At 36.8% G+C, this 28,000-nt stretch overlaps 2 protein-coding genes across 2 annotated transcripts; both read right to left on the minus strand.

Moving 5' to 3' along the window:
- Positions 1-586: 586 nt before the first annotated feature.
- Positions 587-7,781, minus strand: LOC103761761 (histamine H3 receptor). Its single transcript, XM_008928375.3, has 3 exons — positions 7,083-7,781; positions 4,343-4,509; positions 587-1,963 (listed from the first exon to the last, which is right to left on the minus strand). Exons 1-3 carry the CDS (start codon positions 7,327-7,329, stop codon positions 1,169-1,171), a joined length of 1,209 nt encoding a protein of 402 aa, XP_008926623.2. The 5' UTR covers positions 7,330-7,781; the 3' UTR covers positions 587-1,168.
- Positions 7,782-9,824: 2,043 nt separating this feature from the next.
- On the minus strand, positions 9,825-27,976 carry IMPACT (impact RWD domain protein). The gene is made up of 11 exons (XM_008928353.2): positions 27,901-27,976; positions 26,961-27,089; positions 26,180-26,232; positions 25,176-25,238; positions 22,124-22,209; positions 20,967-21,095; positions 20,583-20,677; positions 17,555-17,628; positions 15,977-16,067; positions 13,597-13,731; positions 9,825-11,763 (listed from the first exon to the last, which is right to left on the minus strand). Exons 1-11 carry the CDS (start codon positions 27,934-27,936, stop codon positions 11,692-11,694), a joined length of 963 nt encoding a protein of 320 aa, XP_008926601.1. The 5' UTR covers positions 27,937-27,976; the 3' UTR covers positions 9,825-11,691.
- Between the last annotated feature and the right edge of the window lie 24 nt (positions 27,977-28,000).

The following is a 28,000-nucleotide window of genomic DNA, read 5'->3' on the forward strand; positions in this document are numbered from 1 at the left end:
GACCTCTGTAAATCCCATTCTCAAGCATTGAATACAGCCCTCGCTCATTGATAAAAAAATCCAGTTTGATAGTTGTTCTGTGGCAGAGAAAATCCATATAATGTCACAGTAATAGGGCACAAAGACTGATCTAGTATAAAAATCACTCTGTCAGATCAAATTTGTTCCAGACATTTTGATGGAATACCTTTGCACTTGCAAAGCTTCACACTGGAGAGGCTATTGTCTATTCTCGCACAGACAGCCAAAATGATAAATCCAGCATGAACTTAGCATTGCTTGCTCTGCTAATTCAACAGGAATGTGATCATGCACCCAAGCCTGGCCTATCTTTCAGGCCATCAAATACTGCACAGATCTGGCACTAAATATCATTTAAGCATGACCAAAGAGAGTGTCAGGACAAAAGACAGTATGGGTGAAAAGACTAACAACCATTTATGTCTGCGACAATTTTGATAACCAATCTCAAAATTCCATTTCCATGCAAAATTTCATTCTCTGAAAATCATTCAGAATGACTAACTTACATGTACTGTGTCCTGCAACACCAGGCATGAACTGTATTAAAATTAGAAAAGGACAGATATGGTAGATTAGGCAGTCCACTCCCTTGCATATTGCTCACTGTGGGAATTCTAATAACTACAGGGCACTATCTTGTATTCATAATAGTTTATAAAATGAAATTATACTGCTTCTGTGAGTATTTATATAACCTTTCAAAAATGCAGCAGAACTGTTTCTTCTCTGAGAGCTTTAGGTTCACAAATAGGACATAAATTTTACTTCAACACGTACAAAAGCTGGTATTTCCCTCCAGTGAACTTCTACAGAGATATCTGTAAAGAGTTCTTTCACAGTGCCAGCACTATACATTAAACAAAGGGGGGAAAAAAGTGGAAAAAAAACCCTACCTCAAACCCACAAGCCAAGAGGACATCCGGCAAAATTTTTTATTCTTTTCAATGCACTAGATGGTGATTAATCTGGTGCCATTCTAGCAAAACCAAAAACAAAATTCTAAAAATTAGCAATATCAGGGCAAATACATAGTTCTGCTGCAGTAAACAAATGGTTTTTTTCTCTGTTTATGCTGAATATACATATAAAAAAATACCACTAAATAACAGAGGAACCTAATTGTTAACACATTTATTTTAACTCTCTAAAGAGAAGGTGTGTTACCTGATCTCAATGTTGCAAACTTTTTGGGACACAATATTTTTATGAAAGCCATTCGAAACCTCATATGACAGAGAGGGTAAAGAAATGGGTTCAAAGAGGAATTGATCCATAAAAGCCAAAAGGCTGCTTCATACAAGGAGTTATGGATGCACTTTCCTTGGCAGGCCCCACGAACAATCATTAATAAAGAGTATGGGGCCCAGCAAATGGCAAACACACAGACAATTATGGCAAGTGACTTCGCAATTTTTTTGTCCCGCTGCAGTTTTGACCCAGTCCTTGAATGGAAAGAAACAGAAAAGTTCTTTTTGAGAGCTGTAGGACTGGTTTTTGTTCTAGACGGACAGTTAGCCATCACTGCTGGTCTCCAAGACCTCGTTAGCGATGAAACACTGTCCTCTGCTTCCGAGGAAGGAGAAGATGCCCCTGACCTTGGCAAAGGGCAAAATCTCCAGGACAGGCTGCTGCTCCTTGGAGGTTCACAGTCCTGCACACTGCCTTGCCTCTGGCGCCTCTGGATGCTGTGGAAGATGTGCATATTGAAGTAGATCACCAGGAGCAGTGGGACAAAGAACTCCAGGGTGGATGCACACAGGAGGAAGTACCAGTTGTCAAAGAACTCGGCGTAGCACTGATCTGCCGCTACTGCGCTGTGTCCGGCCATGTGCTCCCAAAAGAGGATTGCTGGGCAATAGAGGAGAAAGGCTAAGACCCATATGGCCACCATCTTGATGGCAGGGTTGGAGGTTATTCCCTGCTGGGCTCTGTAAGATATCTATGAGAGAAAAGGACATCACATATTCAGACAACATTTTGGAAAAACTGTCTCCAAGAAACCAGAAGCAAGTCAAATATGATATTTGTTCTGTAATTTCCCCAGACACCTAGAACATCTTCACTATGTACAGTCCTGAAAAAACTCTTAGTCTTGTTCTTCATACACTGTAGCTCTGTGACTTATTTTAACACTTGGGATTGGAGAGGAGCAAAAATTATGATGGCTAATGTACAATTTGACTTCAAGGTGTGAAAGGACATAGGTTGTTGCCACCGCTTAGTAAAGGAATTAGTAAGGAATCAGTTTATGATTCATTAGCCCAGGCTGAGCAGAGTGTGAAAGCAGCTGTGGGAATTCCTTCCTGCACAGCAGAAGTAGAAGCTTCCTATATTAGATAGGTTGCCATGTGAGACTGCAAACACTAGATAACATCATTTTTAATACTGCTTCCTCCTGCCATAGCAGAAAAATCTATCCCACACATATGCTTTATTTAAATATTCTATTTTAACATTTGCTTTACCTGTTAAAAGCTCATTGCATTACTGAAAATCTTGATGGTTTTATGTTTACCTAGACAGCATATCAAGAATTAAAATCATGACATTCAAAGTTAGGAAATACAGGAGTTAAAACCACCCTGTAGTAGCCCAGCCAGTATGTGCAATACATACTTCCATGTCTCAGTCCCCTGCATCTTTCAGAGCACAAGAAGATTAGTTAATGAAAAGCTGGACAATTTTATTTCCTCCATTCTGTTCAACATTTGACATCTCAGGTTTTCCTCAGAACTATTATCTTCCTCATCACTTCCTATGCCATTCATTAGCGTAGCACTTGCATGCTACACAAATATTAATGTACAGTATCTTCACAGTCTCATATGACACAAGGGGTATTGTCCCTATTTCACCAGCAAGTAACAGAGCAGTAGTGCACTGTTATACACATTATTGTAGATATTTTATTTTACTGTAGCCTGAAGATTCAGACTCCTCTACATCTCAAAGCAGCATATTGCCTCAGTGAGCAGCTCCAGTTCTGCAGTAATGAATTTGCAAGACCACAAGCATCTCAATTTAGAGACAGAAAATAGGAAGCTCAGAACAACTTCACAAACTGTTAAGTCTAAAATGACTGGCACCTGGCCATGAGCCAGGTTTGCAGCATAGTCAGAAGTGGATCCCAAGTCTATGAAGAAGCATAGTATCTTTTCTTTGGATAGCAGCCCTATGTTACACACTCCTGGACTCACTCCATTCTAATTACCTAAAGGAGAAAACCAGAATGTGATCATGTAAACAAAGATCATCACTAGCTGCATAAGAACATGGATCTCAGTTGGGTTGCAGAGGCCCTTTTAATTTACATTTTTCACATTTTGAGCTCTGCAACTTCATTAATATCTTAGATATAGGTATTTTCATACTTTACTGTTCAACTTTAAAACAAAAAAAAAAAGAAAGATGGAGAAGGACTTTGTACAAGGGCAAGTAGTGACAGAACAAGAAGGAACTGAAAGAGGGTAGGTTTATGTTAGATATTAGGAAGAAATTCTTTGCTGTCAGGGTGGTGAGGCACTGGAACAGGTTGCCCAGAGAAATTGTGGATGCCCGATCCCTGGAAGTGTTCAAGGCCAGGCCAGATAGGGCTTTGAGCAACCTGGTCTAGTGGGAGGTGCACCTGCCCGGGGCAGGAGCATTGGAATAGATTATCTTTAAGGTCCCCTCCAATCCAAACCATTCTAAGATTCTATGACCAAACACCAAATAGAGCTTAGAAATGGTGAATGATAATATTTATTACTGAATACCTTGGATATCTTCCGTAGCAGAAGAATGACAACACTCAAGAAACACCTCTTACCTCTCCACATATTGTGATTCGTTCTTCTTTCTGCTTCAAGGGCTTAGTTTCCACTCAACTGCTTGTTGGCAGCGCATGCCAATCACCCCCTGGGGTAATTCAGATCTTCACCTGATCTTCACCCAGTCCATCCCACATCTCCCTCCATACCTCTTCTTATAAAGCCTAAGCATATCCTTGACTCAATCCAGTTTTCATCACACCTCTTCTAACAGCCAAAGCCCAAGTTTTCCACATGCCTGCTGTCCCTTTCCTACCTTGGCCTTCCCACCTTCTCTGTAGTGTTATTAAATAAATTCTAATGCAGATGGCAGGAGGGTAACATCGAAATTATAGACAAGGCAATGTCCTATCTCTAAGTGCCATTGCAACACTGAAGAATCATCATTTTTCAGAAAAAAATGCTACAATAATGAAGGACTATTTAGCTTCAAGTGTTAATAGTGAATACTCGGAGTTTCATAGAAATTCCAATATATATAAAGCTATAATTAGAAATGTTATTCTTACAGCTTTTGTAACTGACAGGAAACGGTCGTAGCTGATAAGGACGATGCTAAACACTGAAGCTGTGCACACGAGATAGTCCATAACAAGCCAGACCTTGCACAGGCCTTGTCCCAAGTGCCACGTCCCTGTCAGGGCATAAGGGATGTACAAAGGCATACAGAAAACACCTATGAAAATAAAACAGGCACACATGTCAGTCAGCACTGTAGGGAGTGCTTGTCAAAGCATAGAAACATTTCTGTGGTATCTGATAAAAGTAAATCAATACTGACTGGAATTGCCACATGGAAGGCTTTGTATTATCATGCAACCAATGAAAACTTTACTACAAACTAGGCACTAGTAACATTCTTACAATTAATACCTCTCTGAAAGGTGTATTGTGTTTATTGTGTATCATTATTACTTCTGTTAATATCACCTGCTAAAGGAAGGAGCAGCTGACTTTTTTACCTGCTGAAGTAAACACTATTCTGTATTAATTGCTGAAATTAAAACAAACAAAAACACCTTTTCCCCCAATATAATTCACTAACTGCTTTCTACAATAAATTATCCAACTGCCATGCTTCTATCCTCTTAGAAGCGTGATACGGTGTCCAAAAGTGTTCCAGAAGTAACTTTTTATAGCAATCTGAGTTTCAGACTAATTTTTAAAACTATACAATCAGAAGGCTGACAAAAACTGCACAGTTAATTAAACACACCCAGCATAACATTTCTTTTCATCATAATTCCTGATCATAAACACTTTTCAGTGGTGAGCTGATAGGGCATTATCTATGGGAACACACCAAGACATGGGACCATACATGAGTGACCCACCCGTACCCATGGCTATCTAAATTTAGGCTGTTAAATACAAATGTTGTGAAAGTGACAATATTACCTTATTTTAACGAATTTCGAGGTGATCACCCTACACAGAGACACAATGCAGCCTTGGGAGGCTGAAGAGCTAGTGGTGGAGTTTGCTAGGATGCAGAAATGCAGTGAACAGCATGAATGCTGCAATGGAATGGAATCACTGCATCCATAGAGCAACTAATGCTTGCTCTTTCAAGCAAAATGCCATATTATAGATTTTACCATTCAAGGGGGGAGAAAAGCTGTGATTTCAACTTTAGATTTACTACATAATAGTGTGTACTCCTGTAACAGGTATTGAAGAGTATCTTGAGAGTCTCCATTTCCATAAAAATAACAGAATTCCTGTTATTCTCTCTCTACTAAGAATCAAGAGATTACTATTCAAATCCAGCTATAGGTCCAGAAGCACAGAGGTAAAGTAAAAGTTGCTGAATGCCAAAATCAGATAGATTAGATACGTTCAAAGAATAAGCAAATGACTGCAAGCTTTCAGCAATTAGGATCATGCAGAAAGTAAGAATAATTTAGGTATATCTCAAATCTAAATTATGTAGCTATGGAAATACAAACAAGTTTGACTCTAATGTAGGCAAAGCTTTTAACCAAATTTAGAACTAAAAACTAGACATTCTGGTAAACATAATATCAGAAACAAAAACTTATAGAAATTAGGTAATGCCAAGTAAGCTCTACTTCCTTCTTTGACAGAGTACATTATTTACTTCATACTTCCCAGCTAGATGCTAGTATTTGTACACTGTGGTGCTACATTGTGAACCAGATGACAGAACACCACTTTTATCCACTGAGAGTTTGGGGTTTTTTTCTGCTGACTGTGGTGCTTTTTTCCTGTATAATGCAACTGCACAGCAGACAACAAGAGCTCTGTGGCACAACAAAGCAGATGTAAGCTGGAAGAAGAAATCAAGCATATGGGGGAAGCATATGAGATCTGGACATCACAAGGACAGGACTATTAGAATCTGTGCCCCTAACAGAACTTCTGATACTAGCAATAAATTTTAAGTAGAGTTTTTTCTTTTCTTTCAGCATTCTTTTTAAATGTGTGGTTAAAAAATAGTAGAATAAAAACAGTTTAAAAATATTTTTTTGTGATATGACAAGTCAGAATATGGATTTCATGAAATAGCCACAACTGTTCAAAAACATCCTTCTACACACCCAATAAGACTTTTAGCAAAGACACTCAACACTTCACAGAATATTGCAATACATCAATCTTCAACTACATATCACATTTGTGTCTTAATTGTACTTTTTCTCAGTACACGTTCAAAATTAAATGTGTCCCTATTTACAAATATATACATGTAAAATCAAACTTCTTAGTAACTGTTATTTTTATTTACCTATACAAACACATATTCCTAAGGTATTGCTCTAGATAGAGCATGTATAGCAAAATGTTTAAAAATACTATTCATCACTATTTAATCACAAACGTCAGGTGATTATCTGTATTGAGTGACACCAGACTGAAACAGAAGATATCGACCAGGTATGGAATATCTGCCAGGCAATACATGCTGTAATTGGACTATCTAAACTTCCATCAAAACTCTTCATAAACAACTTCCATTATTTGTTATTCTGTAAAATTCACACACAGTAATATTTTATCCTGAAGCAGTAACATTAAACATTACCTGTTTACCTGACAAAGCATCCATTTTTTTCTGAAAAATCATAGGCTAAAATACACCATGCAACTTCCACCAATTCTTTCCCTTCCCCTACAAACATTTGGGAAATAGTTATCTTAGAAGAAACCACACAGAAAACAAAACCCAGTGCTTCTCCTAAGATTCCCAGGACACAATTAGCACAGGCCTCCACCACTGTGACTTACCCACTGCAAAGTCAGAAACAGCAAGATTGAGAAAGAAATAGTTACTCCGATGCCTGAGGTTTCTGTCCAGGATGAAAGCAAGGATGACCAGGATGTTTCCAAGGATGGTGACCAGACATAGCAACACCATGAGGAAAGCCAGCAGCACCAACACGCCCAGGGAAAACTCAGAGCTCGGTGACTGGGCGGGCCGAGTCTCATTACACACTGCAGCCACATGCAGAGTTCCGGCAGTGCTGTTGTGCATGTTGTGTATCCCGGTCAGTTCAGCCTGGGAAGAAAGTTGTATCTGGCAGAGTTATCCAAAAGGTTGGGATTCACAAGGAGCTAAAACAAGATGGGTCAAAAATCCAATAAACATCAAAACCAAAATTGTCTCAGGACAGGAAAAAAGTAAAAGCTTTTGATGCTAGATAAATCTAATTTTCTTAAGATATTTTAAACCATATAATTCTGGAAGAGTAACTGGTTAAGAAAGATGGGTTTTTTTCAAGCTCGTATTTTAAAATGCAAGTTCTTCTTTAAGCAACCTGATTCTTATCTGTGGAGGTCAGGATGGTTGATTTGAGGTTCTCTCTTGCTTTCCTCCCTCCCTTCCTCCCTCCCTCCCAGAAGTGTTTTGCTTGTTAGCATTATGGACAATTTTTTCTGAATTTTTTTCTCAATCCTGTGTACATATCTTAATGAGAATTTAAGCTATTTTCTAATTTCATCCTTGCTTATCTGGTGTCATTGCAATTCAGCAAGTCTGTGGTTCCTCTCTGTTGTATCTTTTTGGTGACCGAAGACATGCTTGACTTCATTGTTCTTCTTTTTGTGGACTCTAGGGCTGAAAACTGATATGATGTAAATAACCATATATAGAATTACTTACCAGTTAACCAGTAATGGTCCAACCCTGCAAAACTTCCACTGAATCACTTTCAAAACTCTGAGCATCAACCCCGGTGACACAATATCAGCTGCTGCACCAGAACCGAGGAACTAAAATATCAATGCCCTGAACATGAACGAGAGTTTGGCAGTTAACAGGATGAGGCTTTTTTTCCCCACGCTGGTGGGAAAAATCGTGTGTCTTCCACAAATGCTTATAGTTTGTATGAGTAATGAAGCTACTTGCAGAGAGTTGTGAGTATTCCACAGTTGTAAAAATTCAATCACTTTTATTATGGGTTCTAAAAACACTTTGGTGTCTAATTTTAGACACTTAAATTTGAAAAATGCTGGCTGTCATGTCTTTGCTTCTGTTGTGGGAACAAATTCATTAGCATTTGCCAAGTGCTTTTACTAAATGTTTGGATGGCTGCAGTACAAAAAATGCAGAACTTTATTATCCATGCAAATATCTTCCCACCATGCAAGTCCATTATTGCTTTAAGCTTTATTTCATTTCCAGGTAATGCAGAAAACACACTATGGCATGACTGCTTAGTAATATCACTAGCCTTTCTTCTGCTAGCCATACTGAAGCCTCAAGAGTAAACTCAGCAGCTTCACTGTTTTTCATGAGAACCAACTGACCTTGCCAAATGGCTTAAATCTTGAGGTGCTTTCTAAGCATATATAGCTACCTAATTCTTTTCCATCTCCATCCCTCAACATTTCTTCTTGGAGTTAACTTAGATTTAACTTGGTTTCTTGAAATCTTAAATATCCAGTTCTTCCACACTATGCTTGGAAAGCCTGTGTGTAGCAAGTAGTCTACAAATATGCTTAACTGTGGATCCACTAAATGAGCTTTTAGAAGAATTATTGTGTGGCTATAACTATGATTAAATCAGTATAGAACACAGGTCTACACAGAAAAATATCTAAAGTAGCTAATAAACAGCTGATTTTCATTTTTTTATTAAACAGACGTGTTAGGCAATAAATGCATACCACAGGTGAACACACGAAAAGGATCCACAGTAAATGTTCTTTTTCTCTTTTCTTCTTTCTCCCACATTAAAAAAGAACACATATAAAACAGTAGAAGCACCACTCTGAATTACCTACAGTATCAAGAAATTACAAACAGTCCAGAATTGCTATGCTGCACTAAAACAATCATCTTCACTTTTAAAAGTTAAGGGTAGTAGATTTTAAAAACCTCACCTTTTCATATTTCAGCATGGAAGATCTCCGATACATGTAGGACATTTATAAGAACTGTTAAGTCTCAGAACCACTTGTAAGCTTGTAAGAATAACAGTTCTGCTCCACTGCTCAACTGTCTTGAATTAATTAAGGCTCTTCTAATTCTTCTTGAATTAATTAAGGCTTTCAAACAGTCTCTGTTTGAAAGAGAAACCACCTACCAGTTCTTCAGAAGGTACTTGCCTAACAAAATAGCCCAATCAGAGAGCAGATACAAAGTCTTGGTCTGGTCACTGAAGTTTGAGACACGAAGAAAAATAAATCATTCTGATGCTACCTTGTCGGTAGTAATGGCTAATCTGTTTTCATCCATACTCCCAATTCACTTCCAGAATAGCAAAGCAAAAACAGTAACATAAAGAGATTAGACAACCGAGTGGCCAAAAAGACAAAATAAAAGCCACAATCCACCTTTTCCTGCTAGTGTTTGATACTTCATTGACATATTTTTATGACAGGCAACTGTACTTTAGGTATAAATTAATTCCATACTCCTTTTCTTCTTTTTGACAGATAATGAAATTTGTTACTCTTCCACAAGTAGGGACTATGTCTTAAACAAATTCACAATATTTGATAACAAAAACGGTCAAAAACTGCTGCTTTGGTTTAACATTATTTTTAATTTTCAAACAGAATTTATAAAGTTAAGAGTTGCTGCCAGCCATTTTTGTAACCTCCTTCCCTTGTTGGATCTTCCTCTTAGAATAAAGAAGTTTAAACTTATGAAATGCTTGCAAACAGAAATACAATTACTACAATCTCAAAACTCTCAGAAAAGCAATAGAAACTCTGCAATACATAAGTCAATAAAGTACTTGAAGTGAATGTCAAAATTTTTACTTTAAAAGAGTCAATCTATAAGACAAACTATGAACAAGAAATACTTGTATGACCAAAAAAGTAAAACACGCACACAGTGTGAATCTCCTTTCCTGAGAAGAAAGACATTTTTAGTATCACAAGTACAAATGCTAAGGTTGAACTCAAAAGACCTTTGCTATGCAAACAAGTCAGTGTAACTTCGCAAAACTGTTTTAATAAATCAATGCAGGAATCAGCATGTTTGTTTTGTTTTTTAATCATGTATTTTGGTGGCATTTTTTAAGTTACTGGAATTGCTAATCTCAGTTGCTCTATCAAACTCTGAAAGAGATACTTTGATTAGATGAAGTCTGCTTTGAGAGAAAGGTTTTCTGGGGTACCTGTGCTGGAGAATTATAATGAACAATCCAGTGTAAGAAGCTATCAGCAAAAAGTTATATACCAAACTGGTGGTCGAGTAAGACAGTCTTACAATTACACCTTTAAACTATGTAAGTGCCACTGGAGAAAAGTCATTAAAAATAGTCACGGACCTGACATATGAGCAAAATACATAAGGTGCACCTAACCTAAGGAAGTACCTCTGACTAAGAGGTCAGAAAGTTTAGGAAATAACTTGAGAAAACAAAAACAAAAAACCCAACAGAACATTAAAATCTACCCTCTCCAAGTGGAAGATATCACGGGTACATTAAAAAAAAATTTCATCTCATCTAAATAGAAATATGACAATTAACTGACAAAACATCCTGGTGGGTTTGTTTTGTTTTTTTTAAAATGCATTAAAGCCTGAAAGCCATTAATAAAAGACTAGAAAATTCAAGTCTTTGTGATCATATCAATAACACTTGCTTTTTTTCCCCACTCTACACCAACACAAGTGCTCAAAATGTTTATATCTTCATTACTAGATGTAACAGTCCTATTTCAAAATCCCCATTTACTTTGTCAAAACCACTGGTTCCTTTAATTATGCAACACTTAATTCTCAGCTTTTCAACAGGCTCCCAGAGTCCCGATTGTCTCAGAACAATCCTCAAAGAAATTTTTAGTAATTTCATCACATTTCTTAGTTTATTGCCCATGTTTAGCCTTTCTTATGTCACCAAGCAGGCCCTATCTAGCATCTGACTGAGAACTGCACAGGCAGGGCCAGGCTCTCCAAGGCCATGCAGCACTCGGCCACATGCATTCCTTTCACAGAAGAAAATCTGAAACTTAGAAAGTAACCTGGTGTACAAACGACTCTAGTCTCAGCCTTAATACAAAAAACTAGAGAATTCAATTACTAATACAAGACAAGATATTTGAATTTGAATCCAGGAATGAAGAAGATGAGAAATCCACATTAGTAATTAGTCTGCTGTTGTTTGTTGGGAGGGGGTGGGATGGGGTAATGGTCCCAGATGCTGTAATGTCCTCATAAAAAGGAGCTGAAATGTATAAGAAACAGAGCAGTTGTGTCTAAGCTCTAATTCAGAACAGCAGAAAAAAAAATCACAAAACAAGATGAAAATATATCTATATCTTTACTGAATTCTCTTCTGAATACAACATATCTGTTGTACCAGATAAGGCATTAAGGTCCAGGTTTTCTTTGTAGAAATATGTGCAAAGTAATATTTTAAAGTTTTTAAAAAATAAATTAGTGTTCTGTTCTCTTCTTGTTGTCCTTCCTTATCTTTTTGCTCTTTCCTGCTTGTCTAGATGATTCTTCCTGAAATGAAAAACAAATATTTCAAAATTTAAACAATATTCTTGCAAACACAACTATTCTCTCAAGGTAACCATTGAGAATTATTTTTATTATGAACAGTGTTCATAGTTCACTGGGATTCATGAAAATTTTGAGTTGTATAATATTTATCCATTCAGTCTTGCTATTTAGAAATTTCTGCCTTCAGCAATGATAAAATTATAGACGTAGCTACGCCAGCAGAATATAATATAAAAATAATCTCAGCCATTTCCACTCAGGGAAGAAGTTACCAGTATAGAAATAATTCTATAGCACTATACTGCAGAACTCCTCTTAGTGTGGATGTGGCCTCATCACAAGATACAGCAGGACATTAAAACTGCTTTGCTTCCCTAAGTGAAATAAACCTACAGCGGGAAAAACAAAATTTGGCCAATCTTGCTGGATCAACACTGTAATATACAGTTTACTCTGACTGCCAATTCTGAAAAGCAAGACTTTTCTTTGGTAGGCATTCATTGCAAGCACTCCCCAAAATGGTGAAGGAATCTGACACTACATCTGACAAGAACACAAGACATTTTAATCTATTCCTTTCTATTGCTCACACACGGGAAATGGACTCAAACAGGTTGTTTGAACTCTGATATTCTGAAGAGAGTTAGCTAAAAGAATACTTTCTCCAAGAGCCACATCCATGGCACTAGAATAATCATTACCCTAAGTTCCATCTGTTATTTTTCCAATGGACACTGGTAACCAAATATGTTTGTTAAAACACAGTAAAAAAAACCCAGTCTGTTTTAAGTTGTTAAAAATAGAAAAAGTAGGTATTTTTTTGGTACTAAACCTTCTCATGAGGGTAAATACTTAAAAATAATTAATTTCCTTTTATTTTATGTGCAATGTTTTCAAAGAAAACACTGATAAACTGTCAAGAACATGAATCACCAAGTATATACAAGCATGTTTAAAATGGAAAAAGCAAATAACTGAAAAGTGGAGGGGGAGAAATGCCAAAGAATGCTCAGACTTCAGCCATAGCTACCTGAAATACTTTCATATAGAAAAAAAACCCTGACAGCTGCATACTTTTTCAACTATCCATTAGTAATTATTTCCTACTATCTAAAACTCTCTGTCGTTAGCAATTACATACTATAATGCACATAGATATATGTAATATGGTCTTCTGAGGATGAAGAAGTGTTGATACTGAGGATGAAAAAATGTTGAGAAACAAGAATGTGAGATTATTAAATGACCTGAGTCCTTTAACAAGTAAAATGCCATTCAAAGTCATTTGGAACTTTGTCTCCTGAGTTATTTAAGCTCCCTTGGAACATTTTACCATAATTTTTTCTGTACCAGTAATGTTACTTCACTTGAATTCTTCTAGTCTGGATGTTTTTTTAATGGTGTCTATCATCTATAATTCTGAAAACTTCTTTGAGTCTAACAAAGCTTTCCATTTTGAAAATGCCTACTCGTTACAGATATTCTCAAGCTCAGTCTGCCTGCAGACTAGAACTGGTGGCACAGGGAAGCATTAGAAGTGGCAGCTTCCAGTTTTCTGAACACAGAAAGAGGCATTTCCCTTTATCATCCTCCCCCAGCTCTCAAATTTGTGTTTTGATCAATGTTCTCAACTGCTTCTACCCTTCTGCTGCACACCTCATGCTTACAAAACAGGTCACTAGCTTCCTTGGAAGTTCTCTGCACTGATCCTGTTAGTGCATCAAAGCAACCCAAGGATGATACAGGTTGTATTACTTTTCTTCTGGCTTCACCTAACAGGGAAAATTCACACAAGTTCACATGCAAACGCCCTTCTAAGGGGCAGAAACTTACCACTGAAGGCACATAGTCATATTCCACAAGTACGTTTCTTGCACAATTGTTTATATGTTTGAAACGATCTGGTCCTAAGAGAATACCTCCATACCAGCGGGATACCACAACTAACACGTTGTGGACATTCAAAATCTGTGAATAACAGAAAGAAACAAAAGTTGTTCTTTTTTAATCAAACGAGTTTTACTGTTGGCGCCAATTTTAAACAACATAAAAAAAGTTTACTATCTTGCATTTTTATGAAGGCCTTACAGTCAGGTCTGTGGCCCACATAGGTTATCAGAGAGTAACAAAGAATGACAAGCCAGCAGTTGTGCTTAAGCTTCCCTCTCCAAGCTCCTATCCAAAGTTAAATGCAAAAGTAAAATGAGTCCATGTATCCCTCAGAAAGGGCACAAAGCTATCTCATGCACTACCATTGCTCATCCATGTGCCAAAAGCTTCAGGTGTTAAAGGGAAAATTACTGAGTTACATTTCTTATTGTTTGATATGACCAATTATTATTTCCAGAGAACCCCTATTATTAAGCAAATTGTCTATCCACATTTTTGGAAGTGTTGATGGATGAGGTTCATAACAGTCAGGGCACAGGCATTATTCATATGGATACCAAAATGTAGCTAGTACTGTTAGTATGTGCATGCTAACAACCATTAATCGTCTTCATTAAGGAGAAAAAAATAGATATTTCACTAATTTGAACAATACTATTACAAGAGTCTATCATTGTGAAAACAGAAATATTCTTAGAATTTTAAAATGAAAAGGATAATGAAAAAAAAGAAAAAAGGATTGTGGCATGTGCTGTGACAGGCATTTTCTACTCTTCCTTTAGGTATCAGCCATAAAGTCTATTTATAGGAACTGTTCACAGTAAACAGGATGGTACTAATCTAAAATACAGTTTTTTGTAATCAAAAGGAGCTGTCTTAAATGCTAGGTTTATCTGAAATAGGATTAGATTTCTATTGCAAAAAAAAAGAGCTACAAGTACAGAAACAATAAATGTTTTAAATCACCTAATCTTCATACCCATATCATACATCATAAGAGCTCATAACAAAAAAACTACGAGATCTATGAACATCTATAAATCAGCCCATAAACTATTTTAGTCTTTTTCTATGGCTGAAAATTGCTCTTTTCTGATCCCTACCTTAGTATTCTTCCAAAACTAAAATATTCCAGTAACTAGGACTACAGATGGAGAGAGATCATCCATATAATTTAGATATATTCACATTTGAAAGGAGATACTTCATGTCACTTTCTAAACTGCATTTTTATGGAATATTAAGTGCTTAGACACTAAATCTGACAGCTTTCAAAAGTATATATAACCAAGCTGAGAACAAGTTGATAAGATCAGAACAAACTGAGGTACAGTAACTGCCAAATTCTTTCTTTACATTATTTTCATAACAATGTTTTCACTCTTAGCACATATACCTGCATATATTGTGCAACCAAAGTTTTCCTTCCCAAGTCTGGTTTGAGTTACTTAGAAGGTTGAAAAAGTTCTAAATTAAAAATGTCAAAATACTTCCATCAATTGTATTTTTTTCAGAAAAAAAAAATTTTTGGGGGAAAAAAAGTCTCCAGGAATAAGAGCATAACACACTAAGCAACAAAATATTCAAGCAAGAAAAGCATGGGAAAACAAAACTGTTGTGAAGGTGACATCAATCAAAAAATAAAAATCAAAACCAATATTTTATCTGCTCATACTGCTAAGTGCCTTGAGGCACATCATTAAGATGTACCCAGACAACCTCTGTAGTTTATGATATTTTATTTATAGTTCTACTAGGGCTGGCATCATGAACCAAAATTTATCAATCTCAAGTCACATTCAGTAGCACCTTTGGTGAGGGAATATTATTTCAAAAGATGAAAACTAAAATATAAACAAGTATGAGAGTTAAGGACACAGAACCAGAAACAGCATAACAAAACAGACTAAATTATCAAAACAACTTAACTGCTTCACTCCCGCTACCTTTTGTTCTTGAAGTTCTACTGTGCAAGTTCATATATATGTCTTTCTATTATGCATACTCGAGGAAACAGCATCAGCTTCTTCCAGTCTTCATTTTCTATATACCTTACACCACATGGTATGCATAGGAATCAAAACTTAATTATCTCTTAACCCATTCAAACTATTACTACCACCTATGAAACACCACTCGTTCTATAATCTGAGACTTGAAAAAAACTCCAGTCTGTGTTTTTCCCTTCACCTTTAAAAAAGCAAACATCTGTTTGACTGCAGCAGAGCAGGAATTAAAATAATTTTCTACAAGCTTATTTACATTGTAGTGATTTTTAAAATCTGTTCAAGATTTCTAGAAGTCAAAGATTAATTTCTAGAACCTGCATGAGATGAAGAAGACGTCCACCTGCTGCTGTCTCTCCATCATCTTCACAATCCTGTAAGAAAGTCTGCTTATCTTCACAGTATATTCTTGGAAAAAAAACAAACAAAATAGATTAAAAAAAAGTCAATCAACTAACATCTTTACATGATTAATAAAGTCTCAGAGATTTTTCATACATATATGTATCAATTATAATTCTCTACTAACAACATTTACATGAAAACAGGATGAGGCTTAAGGTAAACCACAAATATTTATCTGTACTGTAGAACAAGTTTTGAGAAGCTTTTACACAGACTTTAGCTACTTCAGGTTAACTCCATAGTCATTACCAGTATAAAGTCCCTACAAAGGAAAATCCTTCGGTTTTTAGCCTAATAATTACACCTAGCTGAAGCCAACTATATCAGATACAGGTTCAAATTATGGTACAAACCCATAAGTGGTAAGAACTTGGACAAAAACATCACGAATAATTAGTTAGGCCTGTCTTTCAGCAGCAACATGAAACTATTCCTGAAATTCATCTTCAGATTCTCCATGTCATCTTCTTTCTCAGGGGGCACTCCAGGAAACTTTTAGATATATTGCTTCATACAAAGGACAGCTGGTCTAATTTTCCAGAAGTAATGCACAGAGGTCTACTGTTTGTTACCAACTGATTTTATAACTTCTGAACTTACTAATACACAGGTGACACAATGAGAAAGAGGCTTCCAGTACTAGATGACAAATAGGAAGCAGTAAGTATGTGTCTGTTGCTTTTTTGAAGTGTATGTGGATACTTCGAGTGAAAGAAGCCAGATCATCATCTGCAACAACAAAAACCCCCTCTTTACAGAAACCCTTTACTTACTTTTACTTTTTGGTAAAATAAGCTTTCACTTGCTCTCATTTCATGTTTCATTAGGATCACACCAGGATTGGCATGAATGGATCAGCATCTATACTGCTTTTTCAGATGACTGGTTCCTCCAGTAAGGAAAGGGTTCCCTTTTACTGTCACTTACATTCCTCAGAAAACCTGCATTGCTATCTGGACTGAGACCAATTGATTTCACATAAGTTGTGTTTACAAAAGTTGCCAGAGGCAACTGCCAAATTAATTTTTACCTGTTTCTCATTTTCCCTGAAGTTTCTTGTATTTCAGCTGAAACTTCATATGCCAAATGTCTGCATCAGGCTTTCTGTTTCGAGTCTTATTTCAACTGAACATTTTCACCTATTTCTAAATATAAGGTTGGGGGGAAAAAAAAGTTACTTCACCCGAGTAAAAACACATTTAGTTCAGGATGATGCAGCATTTCCACGCTCACACATACTATACAAAGTATACCAACACATGTTCAAATCCACTTTTTTTCTTCTATTTTTAATGCTGCTTTACTATCTTATTTCCTACCGTATGTTCTACTTCCTTGACCTCAAAGTAAAGCCTGCAATACCATTCAAGTAAGAAGCCTATTCCCTTAAGGATTTAATAGGAATGAATTTCTTTCTCATGCCCTGCACTCATTTGTCAAAGAACGCTTAAAAAAAAAATAAAGAGAAAAAATCACTATTTGCATCTCACCGGTATGCATATATGTTGTGAGTAGCACTTGCAATCTTCTTGTTCTCATATAATTTTTCAAGAACTCTTTTTACCTTTAAAAAAACGGAAAAACCCTTCCTTTAGTAACAGGGATTTCATATACACATCTCAATATCACTGCAAAGCAAACATCTCCTTCTTAGTACATATACGAAACAATTTTACGTTTTGACATAAAATGAATTATATGTTCAGTGTGTTAACTCAAGAGGCTGCTTCTCAGTACCCTCATGTTTGTTTCTAATCATTTTTCTGGGATGCTGAAAACAGATGCTCCTTGAATTTGTACATTGTATACATTCATGTTATTGATGAAGATATAGAAGTGTCATACTGATTTACTAAACAGGAAAGACAGTAAATTTCAGAAAATATTTTTAATCAGTATTATGTATGAGTAATTAACCTGATTATTTTTCCAACTATAAGATTAAGCTGGAATAGAACACAACTCGAATATACCACTACACACTGCTTTTACTTATTTCACCAAAAATGTGATGTTTAGAAAACCTTACTATATTTCACTTTGAGTTTTTCCCCAAACGTGGGGTTTTTTCAGAGTTCCCATTTCACAGAAAGAACAACAAAAAAAGAAAAGGTTCTATTAGGGGTCTGAAAGTGTCAGTATTTCCCAGGAAATATTCCCATCATGTCCATTTTTCTGCTCTTAAGAAGTACCAAATTCAAAACATTAATCAATATAAGTCTATCTTACGCTTCTAATTTAACAAGCTAGCAATTGTTCAAGTCTTTCCAATGGTCTAGCAAAAAGGAGAGCTTATGATTAAGGCATCGTTTTAGTATAATGCAAAACATTACTGAAGTTGAGGAAGTTTGGGAAAACACACCTAGCAAGTAAATTGCCTTTCATTGCAAGGAAAAAATGTCTCTGAGGTGTAATCAACAGCCATATTTGATGTCTTAGCTGTACTGTGCTATTTCCAATTTTTCTTGAAGAAATTCAACTGACAAAGATCACCTCAAATAAAAGATGCCTCCATGAAAAAACTGCTATTAATAGTAAAGAACATTTTCTCAGACACCTGTCTTCTCCTTATTTTAAATATTTAAGAAAGACAACTTATATTAATACACTCTCATAAACGTGGACAATTCACAGACTTAGGGTACAAATCATATGAAATGATCATCACCTTTGACATTACTTATTTGCCAGCTACCAGGTTCCTAAAAATATATTTTAAAGATTCCTTATGTGCCTGTATTAGCAATGAACCTCGAAGACAGACATCTTAAGCCTAAGCAACAATTTATCCTTTTCCCTGATGTAGCTCCTGAGCATTTCTTTTCCTCCTGTTCCCCTCTACTATTCCTGCTTTAGGGAAATAAGGGATGTGATTCTCTACATCAGAATGTGTCAGTGAGGCACATGCTCATAAAAGACACAAGATGTTTAAAAAATAAATCAGTTCTTAGTCCCATTCAGTGAAGGAGTTCACACTGTACTCTGCACACTATCTCAAAATATTGATGAGCATCACTGCATCACACAGATTATCCAGATAAAGTTGATAAAGAAGCCAGCTTTCACTACAGCTGTAGCAGTTACTCCATTCCTCATAAATTTTGACTTTCTTTCAGAAAAATTAGTCCATACCACAGTAAAGCTTCCCTGCAATCTGAAGACCAATCACCTGACACAGCAAGACTCTTGTGAAACAAGATGGATTTGACACTTTGGGGAATTGCTCTATCTTTATACTAACTATATACCAATAAGCCTTCACTGGAAATTCCTGGGTTTATTGAGTATTTGTTGTCTTTTAAAAAAAAAAAAAAAGTCATGAAAGAAGAATGTCAATTAAGAACATCTTTGTATGCAAAAGGCAACTCACTAATCTGCTTTAAGAGAGTCCTACTCCTTGACACAGATCTATCCTTTCACAAACCACTGTCCGTGGGTACAGACTTCCTCATGTGTAGGAACAATTTTACTCATAAATCATTATAAAAGAGTAAGTGTATTTTAAATTGAAAAAATTACATTAACCCACTTATTCTGATTTCCTCCTTTTCTAAAGCAACTCTTTGAGTTCAAACATATATTACATATAAAATAATCACTTAAAGCAGATACAGCTGTAGCACAAAAATCTAAATGAATGTACAGTGTATGTGAACTTGAAAGGCCGAAGTGCTCCAGGAAGATACAGGGATTTAAAGACCCAATCTTATATCCATACTGGGCAAATTAAGGAGAGAATTAAAAACAACAAAAAACCACCACAGACAGATTAAAAAGTTACACCTTTTGTATAGAGAAATATAACTCAATACCCTGTCACCATTCTTGCAGTCACTGACCATGTAGTAGACTTAGCTTACCTGGAATTTCCAAAAAGCATTTGACAATATGCCTTACCAAAAATCCTTAAAATAAAACCTAAAATTGGATAAAAAGGAAGAGAAAAATCTTCTCAAGGTTTAACTCTCAGTTCATAATAAGAAAAGAGGAGTAGCTTCCCCACTGAACAGGGATGATCAAAGGAGGCTGATGACAATAGATGCAAAGTGATGTGCAAAGTGATGTACAAAGTAACTCAAAAATCCTCTCAAATAGGTCTCGATAAAGATTTACTTATGCATTATCCAAGTGTGTTTTTGAATAGAATTGCTTTCTGAGGGATGGAAAACATTTATAAATTCATGTTAATTAATCTTCCAATTAACACATGATAGACTCGGGAGCTTCCAAATATTTTACGATAAACTTGCCACACCTAGAAGTCAAATTACAATGTTCTTATTCTCTTACATCTAATGAACATAATGGTAAAGAATAGCAGGAAGCACTGCAGAGCTGTTATTTAGAGATATTCAGCTGAAAGCAAGAAACTGGTGACTACTCAGACAATGTTAGCACACAAAGATGCAGAGACAGACAGACAGACAGACAAACATACCTGGCAAATTCAAAGTCTTCCAGTAATATTTTGTCAAGCTCAAAATACAGGCAAAAGGAGAAGAACTGATTTCTACTAACTTGTCTGGTTGTCACCACTGGAGCCAGATGTGCCTGGAAAGTACTCCTTCGATCTGTGATTGGGTTTCCGTGATGTATGGGTGGCAGTTCTTCATCTATTGATCACAAACAAGGAAGTGTTTGTTTTCTTTCAGGAGTACAAAACCAATGTATACAGCTATGTAAGTAAAAAATGTCTCGAGTTTTAGAAAGGGATTTGTTAAAATGACGTACACAACATGACAAACAGAACAAGTAAAAATATGCTGGGTTATTTAATGACTGTTATCAAACTTTATTACGATTTTATTGTTACTAATTTTTCTCTAAAGCTGAGTAGAATAGCAGAATCTTCAAGCCTCTCCTAGATTATTTCAACAGAATTAACATGAGCATACTTTTTACCTTCCTGACTTTCAGATGTCATGTAATTTAACATTTTAATTGGATCTTCCTGAATGGGCTCATAGTCTAGGAGAAAATCTTCTCCATCATCTTCATCAACTTCTTCACTGGTTTTCTTAATATCTGGTTCTATTACAATATAAGTAGTAGAAATCATTACACATTTTTTTGCAAGAAAAGCAAACCAAAGTTTCAAACTCTCTGAAATCTAGAGTTCTGGTATTTAGATTTAGAGACAAGATAAAGCATGTTCAAAAGGTCTAGAAAATCATTAGATATAATAAGTAGAAGCTATAAAGTTGCAGTCAAAATACCCAAACTTCCAACACTGTCAGTAAAATTTTCACTTCTCAGTATCCACTCCTTCAGTCCCCTCAATGAAAACTAACTTCTTAAATGTCCCTGATGCAGCAACAAAATGCTCAGTTTATTGAAAGACTAAAACCAGATCTTACTATGAAGCAACACTGAGAACAGAATTTATTTTCCTCTTCAGTCTTTTATTCCTCCCAGGACTAAGCTAACATCCATGACACAGAAAAGTACTTCTCTTACCTTCTGCCACATGTGCATGCACACGTCACTCACACATTTCATAGCAGCTTAGCATTTTAATGCACAAAAACTCCTCCACCATTTTTTGAAAGAACTGTGAATTTACACAAACTGGGTAAGAGTAACAACAGAAAAATCACTGCAATTCTAGTGATTGTGTACTTCTCATCCCAATACAGTAAAATACAATTAAGAAGGAATATTTGGTCATCTGTCTGCATATTCCAGGGAAGTTTATCTTCTCTTGAATTCCAATCCTCCAACAGTGCACTCAGTACCATAAATTAATTACTGATATGAATAATTCCTTTGCAAAACAGAGGACAATGCATAATGTACTGTGTGCAGCACTGTCCTTTCATGCAAGTAATTTCATTCCTGAGAGAACTGAGGACCGTGTTCTAGTTCAAAGGCCACATCCTTTTCTCTACTGCTTTTTAAAAAGGGAAGCTATCACTATAAAACAGTAAGCCAGGACACTTGAGACTGTTTTCTGATATGTAGATCCAATACAAAATTGGACATAAACTTTAACTTGGACTGAAATTTACTTTGCAGTGCAACACAAAATAAACTGAAAACCCCGGTGTTTTCTGAAGTACCTGGCTCTGAAGATTGTGCCTTTTCTATCAGAACTTCTCGTATCTTCTCCACCCATAAATACAGTATACTTTCACCAAGGTTCTGTCTGGAAGTAAAAACCCACAGAAAATGAAGAATCATTTTTGCAGATTTCACTTGGAAAGCATGCCAAATAACATACAGATTTCAGACACACAGAAATAGAACATAATAAGCTAGTGAGATAAACAGCTTAGGCAGGTTTGTGGAAAGTTCTGTTTCAGTACTTCACTGGGCAAAACACAGTATCTGCGGTATCTGCGCTGTTACATACTCTTTGTGGCTTGCTTTACTTATTTATTAACATTAAAAGCACAAATGATGGAGGGAAACAGGAAAATGACAGAAACTTTCTGACCACTAAGCAAAAGGAAAGCAACTGTGGGAAGAGTAAGTCAGTATTTTCAAAAGAATACTAAGCTACAATGCCCAGACTTAGAGCTTGCCCTGGATCAGTTTTCTCTACAAAAAGCACTGTACTGCCAGTGGTGAGCTCCTGCAGCTGCTCTGCAGGTGTAGGGGACTCTCTCTTCATCAGTACGGCTGAGGTTGACCTCAGTGGACTGTGACAGGAGGTCAGTGGCAGCAGACACAATGGAACACTGGATTGATATACTACATTTTGGGTAACAAGCAGACCTACAGGACAGAGAGGTAAAGATCTAGGTCTAGGAGTCTTCAGTCAGGGGATACAGATGTGTATTAAGGTACTGGGGGAGGATGGAACGAACATGTTCTATATATGCGTATTTGGAATTAAGAAATGCTTCCTTTATGTACAGCAAACAACTCAAAATACATTTCAAATGGTGTCCTGCAAAGCTGTCTTCACAATTTTAGTTTAGTACATTTATGAACGATGCACATTTGCCTCTGAACCAAAACTAAAGATTTAGGGCCATATGTAACTCAAGATTTCTCATTAATTTTATTCTTACTGCCACCACCTGGGCATCATGTAAATGACAAAATAACATCTTTAAACTCTCACTCACAGCTTAATGTATACAGCACTACTGCTGGAAACAATCAAATTCAAATAAACATACATATTTTAAGAAAAAATATTCAAGCAAAAATAAGGAATTTATAAACTTGTAGCTCTGTCTTCAAAATCTGGACAGACTCCAGAATAATTCAACACCTTGATCTCACACTGCTTATCATAAAGAAGCACTGCCTTAAAACCTGAAGACCTAGATTTTTTTTTTTTTTTTTTAGTGATGGAATGAGAGAGATTAGACAACAAATAAAATTTTTCAGTTTTGTAAAGTAAATAGGAATTTCTCCAGCTACTACCTAATTTCAGTTTCTGAAGTTGTAAATTACACTTACTCTGAAAAGTTACCTTTCTATGCTGCTATTTTTTTTGTCACTTGTGTCTAAGTCACGAAACAAAGTTTTCTGTTGAATAAAAATCTTACCAGAAGAGTATCTGGTTAAACACAGTTATTTGCTATACTTTTTGTCTCCCAAAACAAACTTGTAATCTATTATTACCCACTCTTTACACGTCCTTAAGAAGACACAGCGATCAATAGTACAGTTCATACTGGTTTAGATTGCAGAACTCCACAACTTAGATCACTAGGGACTAAAGACCTGGTAAAACACACCATGCAAATGATGCAGAGTATCTGTTTATCCAACAGCCACTCGGACACTGAATAGATAAAAGGCTTTCACAAATACTGTGAACCTCAGTGACTACTCCAGGTTTTTAAACAGTCTAAAATGACATATATGGCCTGAAGTACAAACATTCACTTCCTGCTGAACAAACAGAAGTGAGAGACCAGCAGGGACTCTGAATAGCAGCTGATATAGACAGAAGGGAACCACAAGGGACTGAACTAGCACACTCTAACAGCCTACAAGACTGCAGAGGTGGGAAACAAAAAAAAAGAAAAAGAACTCTTTCACATCCATGCTCACAGTCCTCACATGCCAACTTGTGCCAGATGCTCAGGACATTTAAAGAACCACCTACAGCAGCTCTACCTGTGGTACAGACTTCATCAAATCCTTTGAATCTGGACAGCATTAAGGACAACCTCTGCACTTTTTCCTCCACTGAAAAACTGTGGTGAATATGATCCCATAGAATTTTTGCCTAAAATCCTTGTGCATTTTTAACACTTCAAATTCAATTTTACTTGCTTAAATTATCTGTTGCTTAATTAGCTAAGAAACACAGTTAATCAAAGTAACTGAGTAATTAGATAAAAACCCATTATGCAAGCTAAGTGCTCCCTTCCTTATGGCATTAAAAAACCATTTCTTACACAAGATGTTCAGATTTCACTATCTGGGGCATGACTGTGCTTCCTTATGATGCATTTTCATTTAATTTATTTTACATTATATTTGGGATCTGAAAGAAATAAATAAACCATAAAAAACCCAACATTTATTACCCCAATTTCACAGCAATTTAAAAATACATAATTTGAGTATTTCTAAATGCTCTGTTTATTCTCATGCATTCATTGTGCCTTGTTGTAAGCTGCACACTGTGATAATAAACAGTCCATGATGATCCAGATTCCAGTTAATAGATTCTGCATGTGTTTGTTTTAAAACCTAATTATCCCTTAGCTTTTAAGAAAAAATGTGCTCTAAGACACAAACGTTTTCACATCCTGTGCTTTAACATTCAAATGCAGAATAGATGCAGAAATCTCATACCTGATAGCAATAAACAATCTCATAGATTCCAAAGGGCATCTATTCTATCAGGTTTCAAAATGAAAGCTTCTATCCTTATAGAAAATCAGGTCTAAACAACATAAAAGAGATTTCTCAGAGTTTAACACAATTTGTTATTGTAAAATGATTACTGAATACACTGCACCTTTAACTGTTAGCTTGATAAAAGAAACTTGCTCTGTCTATTGCAGCAATCACTTCATAACTACTAGTAATAGTAATAAATAGTAATAAATACAGGTACTTCAAAAGCATACACAGAGCAGGGCATGGAACTCAAAATACAGTGTATCCTTTTACTATATTCCACAGTCTCGAACTTACAGATATATTTCTTCCAAGCTATTTGCTAGTTCCGTATAATCTTGCCCTCGAAGCCAAGGGGCACTAAAATGAAAAGAAATACAATAAAAATTTTGCCATATGCTGCTTCCAACATCCTAAAATAAAAGTGATAAACACCTTGAAAATATAAAACATCAAGATTTCAGCTGTAAACATTTTGGGAATAGCACAATCACTCAGTTTTCCTTCAAGATACCTAACCTGGGCTGCCTTTTCTTACCTTAGTTAAAAAAGCTGGACTCATTGTTCATGGAAGACCATTGTCATTTCAGTGTCACCTTAAGTATTATTACTTGACCCTTCCAAGTCCTTCAGCACCATAGTATCTACTATATCTAGAATGACCTTTCAGTTTTGTACCATTGTCCTCCTGGTCTCATGTTAAACTTCAAACTCTGCCTGAAGTTTATTAGCACTACCTTGTATTGCCTTGTCAATACTCCTGACCAAAACCCAGTAGATATGTGTGTGCCATGCCTTGCAGGGCTTCTATCATCCAAACTGGGGACCTGGCCTGACACATTCCATTCACATCTTGTTTACCTGCCAGAAGACAAAGGTAAGGAAAGGAAGGAAAGGAAGAGAAGGAAAAAAAAAAAGGAAGATGGCACATGCCCCAGCTCCATCCTCTGAAAAGCATTCCTTACAATCTGAAACAAGGATCCAGACAAGAGGGGTACACCCAATGACACATCACTGTCTAACACAACAGGCAGCTGCCACCTTAACTCCACAATGTCACTGCTGTCTAACCACAAAATGATGCTGCAAGAATTAAGAGTTGAGGGAAGAGAGAAAACTTTCATAGGGAACTCTGTAATGTTAACTTGGGAGAAAGAAAAGAATATTCTTGCTGGAAACATCCCTCATCCCCTGTATACTTTAATTTGAAGAGTCATCTTAACTAAACTTCCACTTACATGGTAAACAATCAACAGTGGTAATTCAGACAATACAAATGTTTGCAAGAAAATTTCACCTACTTGAGTTGATAAATGGGTGGCTCTTCAGTCGGATATCCTGGTGGCAAAATCACCTGAAAGAAATACAGGAAAACTATTCATTGGACTACTTCTCTCAGCTAGCTGAGCTTTACTGAAGGACTCTGATGTCGAGCACCAGAACTACAACTAGTGTTACAAATGAAGCAAACAGTTGGGTGTGTTGATATAGAATTGCAAGAACATCTGAATAGCTGTATTTAGAATTCCGATAATGGTAACACAATACAATTATATTTCATGGTGCCATTTTTAAGGATGCAAAATAAAGTATGGAAAAAATTTGAAAGAAGCTGCACACATGGTTACTGGACTTAAATGTGGCACCACATTTCCATAAGTAGACATGTCAGTGTTTCTTGCACTAAGAAACTTATTGCTTTCCGTGCTGAAGACATAAAGTAACGAGTTACTCAATTAAGTTGATCCAAATTTTGTTTTGTGAAGCAACTGCAGCAGATTCGCTGAGGTGCGCTACACGAAGTCAATGTTAAACATTTTTCAGAAATTAGTCTTTGGAGAAGCACACTGAAATGTTTTTGCCAGGTGTAGAATTAGGATATGTAACTACTGAATATATCACAAGCACATCTATGTGTTACAGGAAAACAACCACTGAGAAGTCTTATCACAGATTCCAAGTTAAGCTTCTTAATCCACCTTAGTAAATAATGAACCGTATTTAGAATGGTTTCATGCAGCACACATTTTCACCTGTCTCAGTCCAACTGCAAATTTTTTGCTAAACTCTTTACGACTGTACCTGCAAACAGAGGGTCCATTTTGGTTGATCCAGACAATCACTAATCTTAATGCAGTAGATTTTTTCATCTTCATCAACAACACACCAATCTTCACCATAGATGGATGAAAGGGCTTCAATTTCATCAATCTAGAAGAAAAAAACTGAAACCATTATGCAAAAATAAATAACTCCCCCACAAAGCCCACAGCTTTGTGTTGCACTCACAGTATTTTTTAAATCTTGCTCTTCTACACCATACTGACAGATGTGACAAGATTCACTTTACTGGAATGCTGTAAGTATTGGGGATTCAGTCCCGATTCACAGTTGCGCCTGGGGAGGTTTAGGTTGGACATCAGCAAGAATTTCTTCACAAAAAGGGTGATTAGGCACTGGAATGGACTGCCCAGGGAGGTGGTGGTATCACCGTCCCTGGCTGGAGGTGTTTAAGAAAAGACTGGACATGGCACTCAGTGCCATGGTGGTGTTGGGTCACAGGTTGGACGATGATCTCGATGATCTCAGAGGTCTTTTACAACCCAGCTGATTCTGTGATTCTCTAGGTAACTTCTGCTCAGTTCTCCCACGCACGCACCAGCTTTTGCATTTCAATGGATAATCATTTTCAGCAGTGACAAGGTGAGCAAAGTGACCCGGAGCAGCGACAACACATTCCTGCAGCTCCCTATCCGTGCAGCTCCCGGCTGGGTCGGAGCCCTGCAGGGGAAAGACCCCCGAGGGCTCGGCACTAAGCTCTTCCTGAGGAAGAGCGACTACTCGGCAAATTCCCATAAAAAACCCGGAGAGTCTCCTTCCACACAGAAACCAAACACCTGGAATGGAGCCTTGGTGCGAACGCGCCACCGCGGGCGCGGAGCCGCTCCCGGGGCCGGGGCTCACCAGAATCCCCCAGACCACCGCTCTCCCAGCAGCCCCCCTCGCCCCCACTGCGGCTCACCTGCTGCTGGGCCCTTCCCGTGTCACCGGCCGCCATCGGGACCCAAGGGAAGGGAGACGAGTAGGAGGGAAAAGGGGAGGGAAAGGGGGAGGGAGCCGCC

Source organism: Manacus vitellinus, unplaced genomic scaffold (genome assembly GCF_001715985.3).
Source record: "Manacus vitellinus isolate BGI_N305 unplaced genomic scaffold, ASM171598v3 scaffold_1_pilon, whole genome shotgun sequence".
NCBI lineage: Eukaryota > Metazoa > Chordata > Aves > Passeriformes > Pipridae > Manacus > Manacus vitellinus.

Bases quoted from the DNA above. Each gene is read 5' to 3' on its own strand.
- LOC103761761 (XM_008928375.3), bottom strand. From the start codon at position 7,329: ATGCACAACAGCACTGCCGGAACTCTGCATGTGGCTGCAGTGTGTAAT. The intron at 4,510-7,082 runs GTAAGTCACAGT...TTATTTTCATAG, and splicing joins TGTTTCTGACTTTGCAGTGG to GTGTTTTCTGTATGCCTTTG. The intron at 1,964-4,342 runs GTAAGAATAACA...TTTCTCTCATAG, and splicing joins TCCTGTCAGTTACAAAAGCT to ATATCTTACAGAGCCCAGCA.
- IMPACT (XM_008928353.2), bottom strand. From the start codon at position 27,936: ATGGCGGCCGGTGACACGGGAAGGGCCCAGCAGCAG. The intron at 22,210-25,175 runs GTAAGTTCGAGA...TTTTACTTCCAG, and splicing joins AGCTTGGAAGAAATATATCT to ACAGAACCTTGGTGAAAGTA. The intron at 11,764-13,596 runs GTAAGTTTCTGC...TTTTCATTTCAG, and splicing joins ATGACTATGTGCCTTCAGTG to GAAGAATCATCTAGACAAGC.